The sequence below is a fragment of the Epinephelus fuscoguttatus genome, linkage group LG1, assembly GCF_011397635.1.
Source record: "Epinephelus fuscoguttatus linkage group LG1, E.fuscoguttatus.final_Chr_v1".
Classification (NCBI taxonomy): Eukaryota; Metazoa; Chordata; class Actinopteri; order Perciformes; family Serranidae; genus Epinephelus; species Epinephelus fuscoguttatus.
This window is the reverse complement of record NC_064752.1, coordinates 2,961,973-2,985,866: the sequence shown is the minus strand read 5'-3', so window position 1 is coordinate 2,985,866 and position 23,894 is coordinate 2,961,973. Positions and strand designations below refer to the sequence as shown.

Below are 23,894 nucleotides of genomic sequence, written 5' to 3'. Positions count from 1 at the left end.
GGCATACAGGCTGATTTGAAAGGATGTTGTCTGCTCTTATCTTTCCTCTTTGGCCTCGAGACATGACGGATGCAGAGCGATTGTGGAAGAGCTTCTCCTTCACTTTGGCTCACAACTACCCAGAGAGAATATATTATGTGGCACATTCACAAGACATGAACTCTGGTCAGGTTCAGAAACAGATTTTACTGGAATAAAACCTAAAGTATGTTTAATAAGGTCGTGTAAAGTTCATCTTAACTCACCTCAAACACCTATCTGAGGCGTGCAGAGGAAAATAAAAGCTGTTCTTGTTCCAGTATTAGTACATGTACATGCATGATCTCATTTAAAAGGCATCACTCTTAAGTTTTTTCCCAACAGTCAGAATCACTGTGAGTGCCTCTGTCACTGAGATACAGAAGTTGCAACGTAATGTAATATATATATTTTTTTTATTTTCTTGAAGAAGATGCTGCAGATGACGAGAACTGGGAGGTGTTAGCTGGGAAACACAATGGGACCATATGATGAAGCCTCACGTGGTCCAGATTCAAAGCAGATAACAATATCACAGAAAATAAACACTTAGTTAATAAATAAACAGGCTTTTCAAAAAGAGGGTAAAACAAGTAACTGAATGTGTGAATACGAGTGAGAAACTAATTAACACAGGCAGAAATGTTTATTTAGGAGCTCACTGTTTATGAAGCACTTCCAGAGAAGTGATAAGAATACTGTTTTTTTTTTTTTTACTTTTTACCTTAAAGAGGCAACAGATAGGATTCAGGTTTTTTTAGCTTGGTGCCACCTAGCATCAGTGGTGTTGCTCGCACTGTCGCAACGACCAAAGTGAGCGTGGGGATCAGAGATAATCAATAAAATGTAGGCTGTAAAGCCACCAGTATACCTCTATGTATGTGTAGAATGAGAAGTCCTCGCTGGTCTAGCTAACATTTAGCCGTGTTACTTACTGATCCATTAGAAAGAAAGCTAGCTGGAGAAGAAGAAGAAGCCTCTTTGGTCACGGAGCTCCCTCCATCTCTTGAACGCCTGACTGAGGTTTACTCTTGTTTTTCCTCTTCTTTTATCACTCTCCTTTTTGCTCTTCTTTGCCTCCTCACACAGAGGAGCTCCTTTTCTTCTGCTAGGCCGTTTTTCACTTGTCTCCAAACTTTGTCTGTCTGCCATTGTGCTCGTGACTCAACTATCTCATGCCCATAGCTTTAAATCCCAGAAATGTCAGTGATGCATACTCCTTCAGCTCAGACCCTGGTTGGCTATTGAGGCCGTAACAACAGCACTGGAAGCTCTTGTTGGCTCAAGTGAGGTGTCAAACAAAAGGTCAGGAGATCTCCTCCATTTTGACATTTGCCAGTTGGGTTGTTTACATGCAGGAGAGAGTGGGATGGGACAAGAGTGAAAATCCACTCCTGTGTAAGCGGCTACTGTCTGCACCTTCAGAGAGAGTTATTACTTTTTGGCTGATGTGGTTAAAAACTCCAGACTGTGTGTGAACGTGGCCGTCGACCTGTTTTAACAAACGTTACAACATGTCAGGATCTCAGCAGGTCGTCCTCCACAGTGTCTTAGTTACTCCTGAACAAACACGTGTTCATACAGCACGCTCAGCACGCTGCAGAGAGCGGTGGAGTCGGACTGACTGTAGGGCACACACACACACACACACACACACACACACACACACACATCAAGATTCATGTTTGGAATTAAAACTACTCAAACTTTTGAAGGTAAAGTGATGAGATCCAGCTCCTTGGTTTGAGCTGAAATCACATGAGTCACGACTCGCAGCGCTGATGAGTCACTGAGTGAGTCATCACCTACACAGACTACACCTTCCTCTTAATGACCTGTGACTCGGCTGACGGCTCTGTAGGCCGCCTCCCATGGTGGAAGTCATTAAAACAGCGAGTTGCACTTTGATGAGGTGACTAAAAAGACGGTTTCATAACCTGGTTACTGCTTAAAAACTAGTTCCCATGTGGAGTGTGATGCCCACAGAGGAGGAGGTGAATCATGTGTCCTACAGGTGACGTAAAATGATGGTGACACTGACCTTCAGCTTTCAGAAACAAAACACTGCTCTGTTATTTATTAACCTACTGAAGTTTGTCAAAGTACTACTAAATGTAAAAATATACTGTAAACTATATGAGATAACAGTTTATTGTCACTGAGCACAGGCTGGCTGAAACTACTGAGACAATGAAATGCAGTTTAGCTTCAAACCAGAAGTGCAAAAAGCAGCGACGTGCAGGGTGATGTGTGGAGAATAAACAGTAGGCGACAGACATAATGTGGTTAACGTGGTGACATTCAAGCACAAAAACCACCTGGTAACCATCAGGAAAACATCTTGGTCAGGCTTAAAACTCTGTGACTTTTCCAGGTTTTTCCATGAATGTGGGAACTCTGCCAGTTCTGGGACACAAGCCCTGCTGGAAACACAGCGATGACTAAAAAAACTAGAATTACCACCAAGAGGTTGTATGACTCCGCCCACCTAGCCTCGCGTCACCAGGCTCTTCACGTACGGTGAACAGCCTGATTTCCATTCACTCTGAATTTTGTCTGGATTCTGGTTCCGGTCTAGAGAGCGGATCCGGAATTCACCAAATTCACCAAAGTAAAACTTGAAATTCTGGTGCACCATCGATTTACAATAAAAGAAAAATGTTAACTTAATGGCTTGGGGCTTTTCTTGTAAATTATATTCTTTAAATTAAAAAGTTTCACCGCATTTTTATTAGCTTGGTGCTTTTATTTTGACGGAAAAGCGCATCCATCGAATTCCGGATCCTGTCTCTCTCGCCCTGGTTCCGGTTTCTTACCAAAACGGCCACTAAACAGCCCCAGACTAGTGCCGACCAGCCCACCCTGTGGTTGTATGACTCCGCCCACCAGTCCACCCTGTGGTTGTATGACTCCGCCCACCACTCCACCCTGTGGTTGTATGACTCCGCCCACCAGCCCACCCTGTGGTTGTATGACTCCACCCACCAGTCCACCCTGTGGTTGTATGACTCCGCCCACCACTCCACCCTGTGGTTGTATGACTCCGCCCACCAGCCCATCCAGTGGTTGTGTGACTCCGCCCACCAGTCCACCCTGTGGTTGTATGACTCCACCCACCAGTCCACCCTGTGGTTGTATGACTCCGCCCACCAGTCCAGTGTCTCTGACAGTCTCCATCCATGTCAGTGAAAACATGGATGCTTCACACACAGAAGATCTATACAATCAGCACAGTTTCAAGATTAGAGTCACCAATTCAGTATCTGACCAAATGTCTCCCCTTCTGTTCCTGAGATATGACGTTAAAACATGATGATGTCACAGTCAAGCTGATCTTTGACCTTTTGACCTTCATTACTTTATCCTGTCAGGCATTTGTGTCAAGTTTGGACATGATCAGTGAATGAATTCTTCAGTTATGGACAGAAACATATTTTATGAAGTCACACTGACCTTTGACCTTCAACCACCAAATTCTAACCAGTTAATTCTTCAGTCCAAGTGGACGTTTGTGCCAAATTCGAAGAAATTTCCACAAGGCGTTCTTGAGACACTGTGTTCATAAGGATGGGACAGACGGACAGACGGACAGAGTGAAGACATGATGCCTATCGATGGTGAGGAGCCATAACAACCACTGTTGCTGTTAGTTGGTGTTGAACAGCGGTCTGCAGCTCGGCTGGCGTCTCTCTGAGGTGTCACATCATCCACCCTCCCCTCCACCTCCTGCTGACAGTCAGCTCATTCACTACATCACGATAAACAACGCTGACATGATACATATAAAACGCACAAAAGTAACCTACTTGTGTTTTTCCAGAAAAGCATAATGCTAGAATCTTCTTCTGGTGTCTGAGCTGCAGGATCAGCGTCTTCAGTGTCTGTGAAGTGACGCTGATCTGATGCAACTGTTGGCAGAGTATTTAAATGTGACGACACCTGTTTTATGTTTCCTCAGATCTTTATGCAGATCTTTACTGCACTAAGCTGACCACTAAACACAAACACGCTCTTTCCTCTCTTCTCTCCCTCCATGCTTGGTGTGGAGCTGATGTGCATCAAAGCAGTCGACTGCATCCTCTTTGAATTCTACAGAATGATGACAGTTCACATGAAGGCTGCACCTTGAAATATCGATGTCGCTTCGACTCAATACTGCAGCCCGCGGGACGCCGCTAAGCTCCTTTTTAAAACGCTCGTTTGGAAATGACTCAGCATCAAATGTGGAATTTGCTTGTGCGCTGAAACAAAAGAGCGAAGCATGAAAAGGGATCAGTCAGTGTCACTGCAGAGATGGAGAAACACTGCTGTTTGGTGATCATGACTGAGCTGAGGGGAAGAAAGAAGAAGAAGCGATGGATTTGTTTTACAGAACAGAATATTTAGAGGAGAGCAGATGAGTTAGTTTGATGAATGGCGGCCTCGCTGCTCTGAGATAAGCTGAGGAAACATTAGTACAGCCTGAGCAGCCATGAACTATATTACTGAACACTGACGCCGTGCAGCGTGTTTCCTCTCGCTGACTGATCTCCCCCTGAATCGCTTCAGACTGGTTATCATTCGCCGAGTAACACACCATGGTCTGATGAAGTAAAGTGAAACCACCTCTCCTTTCTTTTTTAGCACCCTCACCCCCACCTCCACCCCCGCGCTGGTGATAAGTATGTGTCACCACTCTGTGTTTATGGGAGCAGAGGAGGCTAATAAAAGGCTGATGCACGCCATCCGGGGTTCCCAGGTAATCAAATAGAAGAATTATGTGCTGCATTAACTGGTGTGTTGCTTCTAATATTTCTCCAGACTAATGAATTTATAAATAAACACAGTGAGGGGGACGGCTGTTTAGACAGAAGATGGAGGAGGATGAAGAGGCAAACAGCTGCAGAGACGAGTGATGGAGCCGCCATGGAAACAAGACCTGAGGAGTCTGAGCAGAACACGACAAATGTCCATGGAGATGGATGTGGGCTGTAGGTGGAAGTAAACAAGCCGACATCCCTGCAGCAGAGCATCACTTTGAAACCTGAATGAAACACTGATGGAATTCACTTCTCAAGAGCGTCTGCAGAGAAATCCGTCCTGCACATCCTGACGTTCAAACAAAAGGTCAGAATGGAAAAATCTGTAACTTTAAACGAGCTTTGGTCAAAGTTTCAGCAGACGACGAGACTGCTCTTCTCTTCCAACAACAGAATCCAAAAGTCTCTGCTCCATGAAATTAATTTCATTTTGTTTCATCTACATTAATCTTCTGAGAAGCGTGCAGACAAACGACCGACCAGGAGCACGAAAGACCATCAGTCTGCACTGGGCCGACAACGCTGCTGATCTGTTGGCTGGTCTCTCTTATGTTTCAGATGTTTGTTCATTTATGCGTTTCTCATGATTCACTATGATTTAAACTTTTTCAAGATTATCTCAAATAAACGTCCATAAATCAGCTTCTAAATTACAGGAAAAATGCATCTTACTGCAATCTAATCCAATCTAAATCAAATGTAATTAATTAATTAATTAATTACAATTAACCTGCATGTCTTTGGACTGTGGGAGGAAGCTGGAGCATCTGGAGGAAACCCACGGTCTCACGGGTGGAACGCACCTGGAGGAAACCCACGCTGACACAGGGAGAACATGTCAGAGCATCTGGAGGAAACCCACGCTGACACGGGTAGAACATGTCAGAGCACCTGGAGGAAACCCACGCTGACACGAGTAGAACATGTCAGAGCATCTGGAGGAAACCCACGCTGACACGGGGAGAACATGTCAGAGCACCTGGAGGAAACCCACGCTGACACGAGTAGAACATGTCAGAGCACCTGGAGGAAACCCACGCTGACACGGGTAGAACATGTCAGAGCACCTGGAGGAAACCCACACTGACACGAGTAGAACATGTCAGAGCATCTGGAGGAAACCCACGCTGACACGAGTAGAACATGTCAGAGCACCTGGAGGAAGCCCACACTGACACGGGGAGAACATGTCAGAGCACCTGGAGGAAACCCACGCTGACACGAGTAGAACATGTCAGAGCATCTGGAGGAAACCCACGCTGACACGGGTAGAACGCACCTGGAGGAAACCCACGCTGACACGGGTAGAACATGTCAGAGCATCTGGAGGAAACCCACGCTGACACGGGTAGAACATGTCAGAGCTCCTGGAGAAAACCCACGCTGACACGGGTAGAACATGTCAGAGCATCTGGAGGAAACCCACGCTGACACAGGGAGAACATGTCAGAGCATCTGGAGGAAACCCACGCTGACACGGGGAGAACATGTCAGAGCACCTGGAGGAAACCCACGCTGACACGGGGAGAACATGTCAGAGCACCTGGAGGAAACCCACGCTGACACGGGTAGAACATACCTGGAGGAAACCCACGCTGACACGGGTAGAACATGTCAGAGCATCTGGAGGAAACCCACGCTGACACGGGTAGAACATGTCAGAGCACCTGGAGGAAACCCACGCTGACACGGGGAGAACATGTCAGAGCATCTGGAGGAAACCCACGCTGACACAGGGAGAACATGTCAGAGCATCTGGAGGAAACCCACGCTGACACGGGGAGAACATGTCAGAGCACCTGGAGGAAACCCACGCTGACACGGGGAGAACATGTCAGAGCACCTGGAGGAAACCCACGCTGACATGGGGAGAACATGTCAGAGCACCTGGAGGAAACCCACGCTGACATGGGGAGAACATGTCAGAGCACCTGGAGGAAACCCACGCTGACACGAGGAGAACATGTCAGAGCACCTGGAGGAAACCCACGCTGACACAGGGAGAACATGTCAGAGCACCTGGAGGAAACCCACACTGACACAGGGAGAACATGTCAGAGCACCTGGAGGAAACCCACGCTGACACAGGGAGAACATGTCAGAGCACCTGGAGGAAACCCACGCTGACATGAGGAGAACATGTCAGAGCACCTGGAGGAAACCCACGCTGACACAGGGAGAACATGTCAGAGCACCTGGAGGAAACCCACGCTGACACGAGGAGAACATGTCAGAGCACCTGGAGGAAACCCACGCTGACACGGGGAGAACATGCAAACTCCACACAGGGGCTCCAGCCGGTCGACATATTCGGACTGCAAACCGTCTTGCTGTGAGGAGACAGTGTAAGCCACTGCACCACTGTGCTGCCTGAATCTAATAAAGGATGAATAAAATCCGTCTTATTTTATAGCTCACTGAATCCTTGGCAACATTATCATTGATATTATTTACAAAGATTTCTCAGTTAACTCCTGCATGTTTAAGGCTACACAGCGCTGAGTCAAGACTCGAGAAAGGTCTGAGGTAACCCATCACCTTTCTGCTGTAGGGGAAAAAAACATTCTGGCTTGTTGGCTTGTTATTCTCTAAACCAATCACAATCATCCTGGGTGGTGCTAAGCCGAGGATGCAGCAACAGTGCCCTCGCAAAATACTGTCAAGGGGATCGTACACAGTGACAGGGCTAACGATTAGCATCACACTGCTCATGTTACCTAATGATTAGAATTGCGTTCACCAACAAAGTCGAGTCGTTTCGGTGTTGGCACTGTTTGTTGGGACCGTTTAACGGCTCAGTGTTGGGTGTTAGCCTGTGCTAACCGGGATGACTCTCTGGGAGGAGAGCTGCTGCGTTCGCAGAGGCAATAGAAAGTTTGCTGATCCAGTGAGTCAGGATGGCCAAAGATCAGAACCGCTGTGCGTAAGTGATCATATTCAGGTATCATTTGACTGAAGACCTTTTGAAAGATGTGGCAAATCAGCTCCAAGTGGCTGTGTCAGAAAACAGATCAACATCAGGTATGAAAGTCCTGTGAGACAGAGTCTGGCTTTCCAAGGTTTTTTAAGTTGTTTCATTTGTTGCAGATCTTTACAACTATTCACCGACAGAACAAAGCAGGTGTGCCTTGTTGCATAATCCATAATTTGGATGCCCCCAAAGGGGATTTTGAAAACAGCAACACACTGATAGCAGACGGAGGGAGAATGCCGTCTGAAACCAATGACCCAAAGGCAGGTTTATAGCCACAGTCTACATCCTGTCAGTCAGACTAGCTTGAGGCTAACCTGCTGTTTCAGTGTCACATGCAGCCACGTCGCTTTGGTGTTCCTGAAGAGTAATAAACCATCAGTCAGATTTGTCCACGCTGTGATATCGCGGCCGAATGTGAGATGTGTAATTTCATGAATATTGCTGATGATGTCAACACAGCTCATGTCAGAAACCAAACAATGAAAACAGTTTAATCTCAAACCAAACAGTAGCTGCAGGTTCTGTTCACGCCTCATGTGATTTTTAGCTTGACTCTAATGCTCCACATGGCAAATAGCTGGGAGACATTATTCCCTCCTGTTATCTGCTGCCAGGACTCTGCTCAGATGGTATTACGGGCCTCAGTTACCCAGTCAGCATTCTCAACCTCTGAAGGAATGAAAAGCAAATATCTCTCAGCGTTTTTCTTCACAATGCTGCTGATTCAGAGATAATAAGGGCAGGTTCCTCAGGGTCTTACAAACGTGTCTGTGTTCCAGGAGCTGCGGAGCAATAACCTCTGATCAGGAAACCCCTCTGACACCACAGTTTCTTCCTCACGTGTGCGGTTTGGCTTTTACCTCATGTCCAAACACAAACAGATCTGAAACTGTGTTTTTGGTACATGCTTTATACTCCAAGTGTCAGACTGCAGACGCAGGTTTGGTTAAACTCAAAGGTTTCACTAACAGCATTGTGGCCTGACTGAGGCCAGTGCTAAGACATGAAATCCAGTTAACGAGCGCAGCTCCTGCTGAAACAGACTTTATTTATGTGCTCATTTATTCTTAATTAAAGCTATGGAGTACTTACTTCCATCTACAAGACAGTTGAGCATACACTTCCAGCCTAACAAGGGCGAGCATCGATTATACGTTCTGCACTTTTTGAGCTCGTTTTTATCTCGAAGCAGATCTGTGAAAATGAAATCTTCAGAGTTTCAGTCTTCACATAAAACAACTGACTGAGACAATTACACAATGAAAACGGTTCCTCCATGTCAACCTGTCGATACTCCCTGCTCTGCAGAAAAAGACGTCTCATAACATGGTGTATATATCGACTATCTACTGCGTGTGTATGAAAAGTAGAATACATCTTCTCCGATGTCTCATATACTTTTATTACTTAGTGGATCGGGAACTCGTTCTTTCCAAAGAAAAGAGACGTTTCTGGAAAACATGGATTTTCTTTTCTTCTGCAATAAAATCTGAGTTTCATTTTGTGTGTGTTTAATTAATGAATGGTGATAATGTGGGAACAATTGTTTTCAGTGCGTTGTGTCTTATTTAGTAAAATTGGTTCAATTTCCGTTTTGGTGAACGAGCTTAAACCAGTTTGAATCAATGCAAACCGGCTGAAGCAGCATTTGTCATTATGACGTGTTCTGGCAAAGTAAAAAGTCCTGCGCTGGGGCATCATGGCGCTAAATCCAACTTACATTGCTTTAGTAATAAGCAACATGATTAACATAATAATACTATGTTTATAAATTAACAAACAGAGCTGCTACTGTCCGACCTGCAGTGAGCCAAGGACAGCAACGGGGAGGTCAGATTTCGGGGCAGAGCGGCACAAGCAGTGTTTGTTTACAACAAAGTTCATGTGTTTTGGGGCGACAAGAGGAGACATGGCAAAAAAACTTAAACTGCGCCAACATGGCAACACTTTGAATTGTACGCTGAAGTGTTGTTGGATGCTGTGTTTCTATTTAAATCTGTCACTGGCTTTGAAATCACCACAGTGGATGAGGAACAGCTGATTCATGAAGTTAAGATGAGGAATGATGACACCGTACCTTCTTATGTCACTACAAGAACCTAAATGAGGTGGAGGCTGGCTGAAGAGAGATCGCCAGGGAGCCGAACGTTTCTGGGGAGTGAAATGAATTCTGCTAATAAAAAACTAGGCTACTGCTGTTGGTCATATTATCATTTCCAGTAAATATCACAATGTAAAAAATGTTTTCTGTTTGAAACAGTGACGTTACAAACAGACAGCAGGCAGGCTACCTATTTATCTTTTCAGTGGTTACGTCTCCAGTCCGACCTCGACCGCACAGCTGATAGCTACGTGGTTCGATATATATCGGGCCGAAAAATTATGTTTCAGTTTCAGTCACACTAACATGTTTACGTGTTTTTTAAAAGTGCGGTTTTAGTCGTACCGACACATTAAACCCATTTTCTCTGATGTCATGGAAACATGTTGACTGATGTCATGACCCTTCCTTCTTTTTAAGGTTCCCTGATTTCAGCAGGAACTGCAGAGGGACCATTAAGGATGTTCATGTTTCAAGTTTAAAACAGTCTATGGCCAATTAACAATCAATACCTGATCAGTGTCTGTGGTCAGGATCAGGGTGGGATGTCTCCCTGCACACCTGACACTTCTGCAATGAACGAGGAGAGATATGATCGACTGTCTGCTGGGAGACTCTGGACTGTGACATGTAAATATCCAAATATCCATCAACCTAGATATGATACTCCAGTCTGTCCTCACAGCGCGTGTACGCCAGGATGTCACTTTGTTCTGACTCTGCGGTGGCGGTTAGTTCATCAGAGTCGACTCAACGACTGCTGAGACGAAGAGAAGTTGAGAGAGAAGCTGAGAAAACTTTAGATAAGAGAGAAACTGTTTCCCTGCTAATCAGTCTCCCACCACCTGACTAATCACTCTGGATGTGTGTGTGTGTGTGTGTGTGTGTAGGCTCCTATCTTCAACACCCTGCTGGAAACCAACGCCGTCTAATTATATTACCGCCGCTGTGTGTCGGTGTGTGTGAAAGAGTTTACATGTGTGTGTGTGTGTGTGTGTGTGTGTGTGTGTCGACTGATAGAAGGAACCTCCCGCAATCAATACATGGTGGATTACTCACAAATCTGCAGATAACCCACAAAGACCTGAGCACATTTCTCACACACACACACACACATACACACACACACACACACACACACACAGCTCCTCTATCAGATATTTCATAATAGTCATCTAAGAAGGCGCAGAACGTATTCTGGGATTGATAGCATCAGAAATAAGAGGATTTAGGGGCAATTACATCATCTGCACAAAGACCAGACTCTCCTAATGATGCACCTCTCATGGATTTATCATCCATCTTTGAATCTCAGCGCGGTCCTGACTGACTGACGGCAGACCTGTAACAGCAGACCTGTAACAGCAGACTGCAGAGCTGGAGCCATATTAACCATAAAAGCGTATCTCCTGTCACACAGTCTGCAGGGACACAGCTCAGTGACTGAATGTTTAATGTGCTGTCAGCAGTACAGTCCTGTGACACTGTGTGTGAGGTCCGGCTGTTACTTTCTCACACTGCATTGTTACAATGCATTTCTATGCACGAGGAGTAAAACACACATATATCCGTCCCAATATTAGCACATGCTGAAGAATCAGAGGCCGTGCTCATAAAGCATCCTCAAGCTGATATGCTGCATTTAACTGACCTCAACAGTCAGGAGTCAGAGCTGGAAATGATGGTACACACAGTGTTAATGTCATCAACGAAAACTATGAGTCAACGACCTTTCTTTCCATGATTAAGACAAGATGATGACGAGCTAAAAATAGATCTTGATAATAACTAAGATGAAATCTATTTCAGTTTGTTAGTTGCAGCGGTGGTTGTTAGCAGCTAGCTCCGCTCGCAGCCTTCACAGCTCCACCCCGCAGGACTCCACTCAGTCCGGACTGGAGAAGGTTTGTGGGTTGATGGTGTTTGACAGGCAGGTAGGAGGCTCAGTTATCTGTGAGTGTAGCTGTGCTGTAAGTAAACAGTCTGAACTCAGATCAGTTTTCTCTGACAGAGATGAAATGAGAGCAAATGACTATAAGTCAACTAAGATGTCATGGCGTTTTGTTGACTGAAATGTTTTGAGTTGCTGTCGTCAACTAAAACTAGACTAAAACTATGAAGGATAAAATGCTGACTGCACTCCAGTACAAAAAGACAGAAAACCAAGAAGTTGTTAAAGTGACCGCTGTTAGCAACAACACCTGACGACACATTACACTTTATCTAGTGCACACTAACACTGTCGCAACACATCCACAGGTAGAAGCTGGACTGAACTGTGAGTACGACTGTTTTAATGAGACACAAGTTGACAGAAGTGCTCAAACAGTTCATCACTTCACCTTTCACTGCTGTTTATGCACTGAGCCACGGATGCACCACCGATTCATGAGGTTCAACTTTCTCCGCTAAATTTCTGATGTCAGGGGGCGTTCTGGTTGAAATTTCTAACTGGGAGCTCAGAAATTCTGACATTCGGGTGCAGCTGCATCGACATTGACTTTAAGATCTTACTCCTCACCTTTAAGGTCGTCCACAACCTCGCTCCTCTGTACCTCTCCCAACTCCTGCACGTCCACACCCCCACCTTCACTCTCAGGTCTGTGTCTTAAATCCACCTCACTGTCCCCATAGCTCGCCTGACCGCCATGGGGTATGAAGCCTTCAGCTGCTCCGCCCCTCGCCTCTGCAGCTCCTCCCATCGGACATTCGTAACATCAACTCTGTCTTCACTTTTAAATCCCGCCTCATAACTCACCTCTTTCAAATCAGTCTGACTCCTGTCCATCCAGCCACACACACCCACTACTGACACTGAATTTTATTCACTGTAAACTTGTTTTACTGAATGTTATTATTATCTTATTATTTATTTTCTTATGTGACTCTATTTCTCATCTTGTTGACCTTTTTAATCTGCTGTTATTTTCTCTGTAAGGTGTCTGTAAGGTGACCTTGAGTGTTGTGAAAGGCAGCTGGAAATAAAGTGCATTCAATTATTAAATGGAAGACACCAACAGTAGCTCCTGACTGGCAAAGTTAGAGTGCGTGTCAACACTAAGAGTGATTAACAAGGTGATAAAAGCAGCTCTGAAGTCTGAGAGAAGTCGCAGATGATGACACTTATTGTCTCAGTGATTTGTAAAACTACAGCTATTAAACTTTGAGTCTGGTAATGATCACCTCGTGTCTGTAACTGTCCTGAATATTGTCTCAAACTCAACCTGTTGCACAGATAAAGAGATTGAACGCAGCTCGGGGTGACGCTGAGAAGGACCACTGTGCAATTCATTTTATCAAATCACGCTTCAAAAAGCAGCACAGATCAATGATCAAGGTCTTATCCATGTGAAAATACTGGGCCAGTGTTTGCTGTTGGCACAGTTAAAAGATTTCTCGGGGCGTCCTCTGTGCTCCCTGGCAGCGCTGTGTCCTTTAATAATCCTCTAAAAACTGCAGCACATAAATGTCAGGTCACATCCTAACTGGTGAGTTGTGAAGAGTCATCAGATCGTTCTAAATGTCACTGAGATTATTCAGGGAGCGATCAACATCACTGTACACTCTAATTAATTCCCTTCAGGCTCCTGTGACTCCACAATTGATAACTGATCTGCTTTTGTTTTTACGTCTACATGGAGAAACACACCTTTTAGTACCAGATGTGTGTGCTAGGTAGCCCAACAGAGGGGGGACCAAACATGGGGACGCTAAGGAACGCTTCTGTTGGGACCATCCACACAAAGCGTACTGAACTGAACCGTACTGTACCGTAGAGTCACAAACTCCGTCATGTTAATAAATAACTGCGCCCCCTGCTGGGACACTGACAGTGCAACAAAGTGTCAACCTGGTGACCAGGTAACAAAACGGCCTCTTTTCCGATTGATCGTCGCTACAGAAACTGATCAGCATCTTACCTGCTTCCCTGGAGAGCTGCATGAAGGCGTCCACTCCTTTCTCCCCGTAGCTGCCCTCTGACGCCACAGTGGAGACGTAGTTCCAGCCCATGGCCTTGACGATGTCCACCATGGCCTGGGCCTGGAAACTGTCCGGAGGGACCACCCGAGAGAAGAAGTCGTACCGCCGGTCGTCACTGAGCTCCGGTGCCGTGGATGCATAGCTGATCTGAGGGATCTGGAAGGAGAGAGGGGAGAGAGAGGATGAGGAGTCAGGATGGTCGGAGCGTCATCGAGGACTGGGGACAGAGCAGCGTACTGTATGAATGTGAGGTAGGGCTGTGCTGCTCAGTATGTCTGGATGTGTGAGGGTTTTAAAAAGGCCAAACATTAAATATCAGACACCATCACAATGTTAAACCAAGCGACAACCTCCAGGGCTGACGAGCGCCGTAATGCACATGTGCCAAAAGCTGCAGTTCATCCACTGGCCACAGGGGGCTCGGTGCAACAGAGCAAATCCTCACAGACTCCAGATCTTAAAACTGACGTTTATATATTACTGGTAAATATCAATTCAACATCATCTACGTTTCCATGACATCAGAGGAAATGATTTATTGTGTCAGTCTTTTAAAATCCCTGTAAACATGTCAGTGTGAGTGAAATGTTCCTGCAGTGTCTTTAAAATGTGGAGCTGCAGCTTCATGAAGTGGAAACAGAGTTAGTTCGTGTTAAAGGAAAGTTTCCCTCAGAGCCGCTGCTCTCACTGTGTCTGTATGAAGATGAGGATGAAGGCAGGAGATGAAGAGGGGATTCCCTCTGTTTGCTGCAAAATGAGTTTAACACAGTGAAGAGTAAACGTGTTGACGGTAATTAGACTGTGTGAGAGGTCAGGGATTATCTGATCTCTGTCCGTCAGGGTCGTCACTAATGGACGGTGAAGATTAAATTCCATCCCTCAGGAAAACTCTTAAAGTTGCAAATCCTCCCTCAGCAGATATTTCTTCCTCCAATTACCCTCTGATCCCAGCGCTCACTCACTTTATGTCCAGGTTAAAGTTGGCTGTATGCAGAGCAGTGTTGCTGTGTGTGTGGAGCAGGTCAAACACTCACACAAGTTCCTGTCAATCACCCACAGCGTCTTTAAACTGAGGTGCTCAGTGTGGTCCTGCAGCAGGTGCAGACTCACTCTGGGTCCACAGAGGAAATATCTGCTTCAAGAGTTCATGTGTTGTTTGGTAAAACAAGTCGTGCTGGAGCAGACCTTCTGTTTCTGCGCCATACTGCATCACACTGTGTCCATCGTTACATCCAGACTGCAGACAGTCAGCCTGGTTTCAGGATATTCAGTTTATGCATATTTATAAATATATATTTATATACTGCTGGGATCTCACAGCCCAGTCAGCAGAAGTAACTGTTGGCATCAAATGTTCCTGCAAACCACAAATACATTACACTTATATGTTGCATATGTGTCATGTCAGTATTTCCAAAGTAACATCATCTGAATTCATCATCAGGAGGTGGAGGGGACGGTGGACGGAGTGACACCTCGCCTGTCAAGCTACAGACCTCTGCTTGAGACCAACAAACAAACTGTCATCACTAACCTGGAAATCCAGATGCCCCGCCCCCAGCAAATTCAGATTTGCTCTGCACGGGGATCTGGCCCCGACGAGCAGAGAGCGCTGAATCACCATCGGACCAATCAGATCAGTCTGTCTGACAGAGGCGGACTCTGGGCGGGCGTAACATGATGATGACAGCGCTGCACCATAGGAGTCTAAAAGTAAACAGCCAAGATGGCAGCTGCTGAAGGACGGTGTCCATTCAGTTTAGCTTTGGAAGAAACACTGAGCCAACTACACTTATCTTTCTCCTTGAGAGGAACAGAAGACTGCCCTAGAAGCCTTCGCTTCCAGGAAGGACGTTTTTGCTGTTTTGCCGACAGGATACAGCAAAAGCATAATGTATCAGTTAGCCCCACTGGTCGGCAAACACATGGGGCTTAGTGCAATGAATACGTCACCTTGTTTTCTGCTCTGATTGGTCATCGTGCTATCCAATTGCGTGCGGCAGCATTTAATATGCCTCAGTTAGTGCCGCCACTTGGGTAGGAAGGGTGTATCGGTGAGGGCCAGACTCTAAATCTTTCTAGATTTCAGTCTGGATTTCCAGGCTAGATGATCATGTTTTTTCCAGCGTCTTTCACCCCCGACATTTGTTTTTTAAGCTGCCTTTGGTTCTTTTGCCTGCGACATCTCAGCCCCGAACAGGTGATGTTAAGCTTCCTGTGGCTTTTCTTCCAGCATTTCACCCCCCAGAATGTTGACTTTTCTTTGGGACCCATGGCTTTTTTTTTAAGCAGGACTAGAGCCAGGAAAAGCATCTGACACTGCTGTGTCTCCAGCGGGGACTGTGACTTAACATCAGGTCAATTAAACCAAGTCATGATTTTTTTCCTGCCCATAACGAAGTCTTTTATTTTATCTTTTTGCTTAAACTAAACACCACGTTAACCACAGCGTTGTTGAAACAAAGTTGAAACATTGCTGTCACATAAACATACAAATTGAACATATCTGTGATTTGCAGAAAGGCATAATTCCAACATTTATTTTGGCTGGGATGCATTAATCACCATTGAATCACACAGAGGTGTTGAGCTAGATTTTGCAGCTGTGTGCCTTCAGTCTTCATCTCATGTTGCACGCAGCTTTAACAACATCCACCATTAAGGCAGAGCGACCTGTGTGCAGCCTGAGAGGTGAAACCCAGGGCAGCACCACTCACTGCTGAGTGAAGCTTATTTCTGTCAGTGGACGGTGATAACTGAGCATAAAAAACATCCTGACCAGCTTCTCTCCTCTGGTTTACAGATAGTCACAGGAAAGTGTTCAGAGAATTACAAGAACAAGCTTGACAGTGATTTTGAGTCTGTCATATATTCTTCCATTTCATTACACTTGTTTTGTTCTGGTCATCAGTGTTTTTCATTATAAAGCAGTCTCTGAGATATACAAGGAAAGTGAAATGACATCAGAACTTTATGACATTAAAAATGACTTAATTGGGACTATTTCAAGAAAAGGAGAAACTGACCTCTGAGGAACAGAGGAGGTCAGACAGACAGATTAAGGTCAGCTGATTAAACAGTGTCTTTAAGTTTCATTTATCAGTGTATTGTCATGCTTCAGACGGTCCACACGACGCCTGACAGTCACAGAGCAAAGTAAAGTGATAGTGTTTGAGGTTTTGTACCAAGCTGCAGTGAGGGTCAGAGTCACCTGTCACAGTGAAGCTGAACACAGCGACGCAGCCGCAGAGCCTCAGGTCTTCACCAAACTGCGCTGCGTTAGTGGCGCTGTCCTTGAAACGCAGCTGAAACATGTTTAAGCTTTTATGGCTTCTGACTCAAGAAGTCACAAAGGCCACCTCATCTGGCCGCCGGTGATAGATGCTGCATCACACACACACACACGTTAAGTCATAAAAACACTCGCACACAAAATGTGAAGCACACACACACACACACACACAGTATGCAGGTTCATCACAGTTACTGACACTGCGTGAGGCCGTTACCCTCCCAGAGAGAGATGGACAGGAGATCTGACAGCGTCACTTCTTAATTCACGCACTAGTTTTGGAAGAAGCAAAACAGCTTCCTCTGATGTGACCCATAAACACACCTGAGCTGAATAAGCGTGCTGCGAGGTGTGGTAGGAGGTGGAGGTCTGTGGACGTGATCTCTGACTGACCCTTAGAAAACCTCCATAGCCTCCATGTGCATAAACACATTCTTAACAGGAGGAGACACTTGAGCAGCTCAGACACCGATAGATAAAATAATCACATATTAAAGACTTGATCCAAACTAGACTTGCACCGATTTATCAGCAGTGCTCGGAATCGAGCCGGTTTTCACGTGATCGGCTATGGCCCATGACATGCGACCGGCCGGTCAGTCTAAAATATGCCGATTTAAAACGCCGGTCAAATTCCCGGCACGCCGCATGATTGACATCTGCAGCACACACTGAGGAGGTGAGGAAGTGAAACATGGGCGGCTTCTCACCTTAATCATTCACACACACACACCAAAAGAGAGAAGGAGGAAGTTGTTAACTGTCCGTGTTAAACTGAACTGTGGAGCTCTCACTGCTGCACTGTGCCGCTTGAAACTGATGAGGCGCGTGTCCACGTGCCGAAGATGTGCGTGACTGTGCGTTTATTTGTGGGCGCGTCCTGAAGACCTGTGTGAATTTTCCACAGGAGATATTTTTACTTTTTTGTCTATTCAAGAAATGACCCACAAATGCTACACACCAAGAATTAATATTTTATTTATCCATGTTTTTATTTATGTATGCCTTTTTACTTATTTATTTTAACACTGTAGCTGAAGTTATATTTGAGCAAAAAGGAAAATGTTTCTGAACCTGTGTCACTGTTTGTGTTTGTTTGTTTGAGATGATTATTGATGATTGACTGGTTGTGTCTTGGTTAAAATATTCTAATAAAGCAAAGACAGAAAATACTGCGATATCTTGTGTGCTGTAAAGTGGTTTGAAAAAAATGAAATCGGAATCGGCCCAAAAAATTGTAATCGGTGGAAGTCTAATCCAAACTGTGGAGGACGTGAACAAAGAGAACACCAACAGCTCAACACGTCTTCGCCCTCAACTTGTCAAACACAGCTGCACTGAGGCACCCTGTGGTGTTTGTCTGCGACGCACAGCGCTGCATCGTTAGCTGATGCTCAGAGCAACTGTGTGGTGCGGACTAAACACTTTTTTTGGTGGGCGGGGCTTAGCTGGAGGCAAAACAATTAGCTAGTGCTAGCTAGCAAATTTAAGAAGTAGGTCATTATTGGTTTCTACTGACAAGAATCCACATCATGCATCCCTAAATGCAAACCAGCAAAGTCACTTATTAAATGCATTCCTGAAAATAACGTGTTCATGTGCTTAGTGGGAGGAGATCCTATCCATGCACACATCCTGTCGTCTCCACATTAGGCTGTACATGGTGAGCTCCACGCTGAGATGAACCCGCCCAGACTTCTTCATGACAGGCTCGGGCGCTCAGTCACCTCCTCTCCCACGAGCGCTCCTCTCTAAAGATAATCTTTACTCAGGTCTCCACACTTTGAGGAGCAGAAATAACCTCTGGAGCTGATGGTTTTGGGGCCGAACGCCTTTAGAGCTTCATCTCTTTCTGTTTCTGCTCCACTGACGGGCAGCTGTCTGCCTCTCACAGGTGGATCCTGTAGTCAGTTTACGCCAGCTCAATCTGTACTGGCCCCTCCACCTACTGCCCACTGAGACATTTAGGAGAGGACACTTATTCTGATATTTATCGTCTCACCACAGACACAGTCAGCGTCAGAGCTGCAGCAGAGACACAGGTCCTGGAGGATGATGATGTGTTTGAACCAGAGTGCTGCAATTTGGGTAAAAAATCTAACTCCTTCTGCCCAGAGTCCAAAATGAGTCTGAACACAGTTATAATAATCAGATTTATAAATTCACTGTGACTGTGTGAGGATTTCATCTTCTCCAAAGTCCATCATGAATACATGTCCAGAGACCTGTGTAGAAATCACAAAAAGAGACGGCTTTGAGGGCTGACATCACGATGACATCATGTTATCAGCTGGAGGTGCAGCTGCCTCTCCCCCACAGGGCTGTAGGCTCCACAGGAGTGTTAAAATGTGTTTGTCTTGTTGTGTTATTGGGAGCCAGAATAGAAGGAGTCATGGCTCAAAACCAGCCGCCACTGCCCGTCAACAAAAACAAAGACAACTATGGTTAAATGTGATAAGACCAAAGGACTGGACGGAGGCCATCATCAAAAATGCTCACATGTGCAGCGCACACTTCATATCAGGTTAGGGAAAAAGTATTTCCTGTTGTAGGGATGAATAAGGTTATGTGTATTAAGGGTTATCATGTCCACCTCATCAGAAACTGGGGAGGGATTAAGAGGAAGATTGGATTTCTCTGCAACGCTAACTTTTTAGCACATTAGCTAACGTTAGCTTCCATAGCAAAACAAACAAGTGTGGTCCTCCTTTGTAAGATTGGCTTCCTGTGACATCATCCATCATCGTTGAGTCAAAGTGGACATTTGTGCCAAATTAAAGAAATCCCCATAAGGCGTTCTTGACATGGCGTGTTCACAAGGGTGAGACGGACAGATGGCGCAGAGGCATAAAACTCATGCTGCATTATGGGTATGTTTAGCCGTGCTAGCAGCATGGCTCTTGGGTTCTGACAGAGTGTGTGAACACTTCCTTTGAGCCGTTATCAGGAGAGCTCAGACCTCCTCAGAAAGCTGTGCAGCAGATCTGGAGGGCCTGATGTTGCAGCTCTCCTCAGGAGCTCTTAAACACGTTGATGTTGCCTCCTGTTGGCAGACGTCACACTCCTGCTCCTGATAAGGAAAGCGAAGAGGAGCAGCTCCTCAGACTGCCATATATGTGGTGACACAGCAGGTGGCCTTCAGAATTGACTCCATACATTCCTGTCTAACACGGCGTCGGGCCGACCGTGTCCGCCTCCTCGGGCTCCAGCAGACACAGCTGCCTGTCAGACACAAACACACACACATACTGCTGCAGTCACACTGATGACACGCCCTCTGAGCTCTGCGTTATTGTACTGACATTTTCACACACACACACACACACACACACACACACACACACACACACACACACACACACACACATTATGTCAGTGCTGGGAAGTGATGAAAACATGGGACCAAAGACAGAAAAAGATATCAGATAAAAACAGACTGAATTATTAAAGAAGACGATGAATCCACATTATCTGCAGCGTCCATCAGTCTGACTTTGGGACATCTGCCCCCTGTGTTCATCCTCTGGATCAGCTCCAGGTACAGGCAGCGAGACACTCGACAGGTGTGACAGGAGAGAAAAGGACAGAAAATATACACTGCTCCTAAAAATGAAGGGTTTGAGATCAGCTGATGTAGCTGAGATGTGAGCTGAGCGTGACATCATGTCCTGTCTGAGCTAACACATTAGCCTTATGTTATTATGTGTTCACAGAGCACGCTCCACATACACGTTTCCACAGGAGGAGTTACAGATGACTTAGACAGATCTGTACTGACGTCAACAGCCAGTGTGCAAAGGCACGTCATGAAGCAGTGGTGCAGCAGAGGTGTCTTCCTCAGGGTGAGGACAGTCCCCCCTGCGTCTCTCTAAGAAATGGAGACACCATCACAGAGTCGTGTGTCGCCTGCAGGACTGAGGCTTCAAACATCCCCAGTGAGCTTGCACAGCAGCACTGGTGTCCCTGGGACAGCCGAGGGGACTCTTTGGGGCTGTGGTGGTCACTGTGGAGGCCCACATGGTGAGTCCACAGTGGGGGGTGGGGGGGGTGGGGGGGGGGCAGCAGCATCAGCACAAACTGACTCAATTTTCTCAGCTCAGAGCCTGGAGGTCATCAGTGACAATAAGGAGAGCAATGGAAGGAGAGGAGTTCTCCGCCTGTCGCTCTGCTGCTCAGCTGAAACCTGCTGCTAAACTGCACTTGGTGTTGGTTATTTTATCAACTGTGTCGAGCACATGGACTCATAAGACCCCAAAATAATGCTGCAGTGGCAAACTGTCGGGAGAGAACAGAACTTGTTGTAGAGAATGTGACTGTGCAAACAAAGAACTCTGCCAAGCAAGAATATTCCTCCCTAAGACACGACGACAGTTTTCTTTTTATTATTTTCCTTCCAGACAAACATTTTACTCCAAAGTGCAGCACTTACATCACATTTAATGAGCAATAACCATGAAAGTGACTTCATCTAAATCACATCAACAAACTCAAATTCTGCTTCAGATCAGCCTCCGCTCGTTTTGTACCAAACATCAAACAGCCCGTCTCTCCTTACACACCAGCAGCACGCTGTACTTTAATATCACACTACATTCTGAAAAACAACAAAACACCAGAGAGAGTCGTTCACTTCCTGTTTCCTACCAACACACGAACAACTCTTTAAACTGTGACCGCCACTGTTCACTAAAGCCCAGCTCAGACCAAAGATTCATGACGAGACGAAACTGTTTCAAAACGTCACAGAGAAAAGTGTCAGCGGTGTGAACTGGCCGGTCTGAGCCGGACTCAAGCCGGCTGATGGTGTCACCTGACACTCAGCTGGTCACATGACCGGTGGCTGGTTTTAAAGCACGTCACCTGTTTCAACAGCCAATCAGCTTGTAGTGAAGTCATGGTCAAGTCAAAATGACCACAGATGGCGTGTTGGCTTGCTGCAGCAGGTGCTCCGTCCCCAGCGAGCTGTCTGGTGCAGACGTTTTGTTAATATTTTCACATATCTATCAATATTTGCGGACATGGTATCAAGATTTTTGGGATTTCATTCACATTTTAATAATATTTTTTGGACATTTTATCTGCAATCTTAATCATAGATTTTTGGACATTTTTTGAACATCTTTTAGGATATATATACATTATATTTTAGCACATTATATCAACATTTTTCAAACATTCTAATAATATTTTTTTGGACATTTTATCAACATTTTTTTTGGGACATTTTAATAAAAATTCTAAGACATTTATCAGCAAGTAGTTGCCTATTTCAACTCGTCTGGTTGTGAATCTTTGCTGTAAACTCTGCTCAACTTTAATCACAGGTATCCACCGTCATTCATTTGACCTTTAAGAAATACTTTGCAGATTTTCAACCATCTTTGTGTCAGAACAATGTGTCGTATGTTTAAATGAACTGTCACAAACTTCCCTCCATCTTATCAGCGCCCACATCTCCCTGCTTCTCCTCCATCTCAAAACAGACGCATGATGTGAAACATGTCATCACGCAGAGCTGAGCTGACTCTGGGCTCTTTATCCAACTGCAGATTGAACATTTTCATACTGTCCTCCACCACGACACAAAGGGTGTGGAGGCAGATTATGAGAAAGACCCTTCGTTCTCTCTCAAACTCAAACTCCAATCAAATCATAAAACTAATAACTGCTGATCAAATAAAGCAAGACTGTGTTACTGTGTTTCTCTCCGAACATGTTGTGAACACGTTTCAGCTCACTGTTTACCTGTGACACCATCAGTCGGCCATCATATTGTTTTCTGTGTCAAGCTGATGAGTTCGCATCACGTCACCCACCAGAGAGAGCATTCATTGGTCCGACGCAGCGCAGTGCATTCTGGTAGTTGTAGGTTTTCTTGAGTAAAGAGGATGTCGCAGTTCTTTTCCTCTGTTTTCTCTGGTCATGTTTCACTGATTTCAAAAGTATCTGCATCTCTCTGCTGCACAGACAGCCCAGTCTTATGAAAAGACCGTCTCCGGCAGTGAAATACGTCTTTAATCTGACCTCACTGCATCTTAAACTGTCAGCAGGTGATTCAAATCAAAGCTTCTTCACTGAACTTCATCCACTGATGCTTTACAGAAACACAGGAGTAACATGCAGGAATGCAGAGGTGCATTCAGAAACTTTGCCAGATCCTTCACTCAGCTCGTTTGTGCTGAAACACTTTGATGAACTGTGCTTGGTTTTAAATTGGAGGTGTGAGGGGAAGACTTTTAATTAGCCAGGTGAAGTAGCTTTGAGGCTTTATCAAAGCTGCAGACGTGATGTGCACAAACTAAACCCTGAAACATCCGCCGACACCACTGAGGGTTAAGATGAGTTCACAGCTTCCTGTGCACGTTCATGATGCTGAACGAGACGTGTGTGTTCCAAAAACAGGAAGCAAACACACAAATAAATACAAATATATGTGCGTGACATGAGGACTGAAGAATAGAAAAGCTAACACAAAGGAGCCGTGTGACTGAAGTCCAAAGTTTGGCAGCAGACGCTTCGCCCTCCACCCTGTGATAGATTAGACTCATAAGCGGCCTGGTCATCCCTCTCTCCCTCTATCATACCTGCTGGCATCTCTCTTTCTTCCTCTGGACATGGAAAGGTCAGCACCTTGACAGCTTCAATAAAACACAACCTGCGCTACACTGTGACAATGGCTAAACCCCGCATTGATCCGAGACGCCGAGGCAGAAAGAGACAGGGCGGGGC

At 45.6% G+C, this 23,894-nt stretch overlaps 1 protein-coding gene and 1 pseudogene across 2 annotated transcripts in view; one reads left to right on the top strand and one right to left on the bottom strand.

The window, feature by feature from the left end:
• The window catches only part of LOC125894781 (nuclear factor 7, brain-like), a 427,838-nt pseudogene that overhangs the window by 211,556 nt on the left and 192,388 nt on the right, over positions 1–23,894 (top strand).
• The window catches only part of LOC125894638 (metabotropic glutamate receptor 7), a 410,460-nt gene that overhangs the window by 256,822 nt on the left and 129,744 nt on the right, over positions 1–23,894 (bottom strand). For both annotated transcript variants that reach the window (XM_049586190.1, XM_049586197.1), the window contains exon 2: positions 13,813–14,029. In XM_049586190.1, the coding sequence (XP_049442147.1) occupies positions 13,813–14,029 (217 nt within the window). The remainder of the gene's footprint in view (positions 1–13,812; positions 14,030–23,894) is intronic.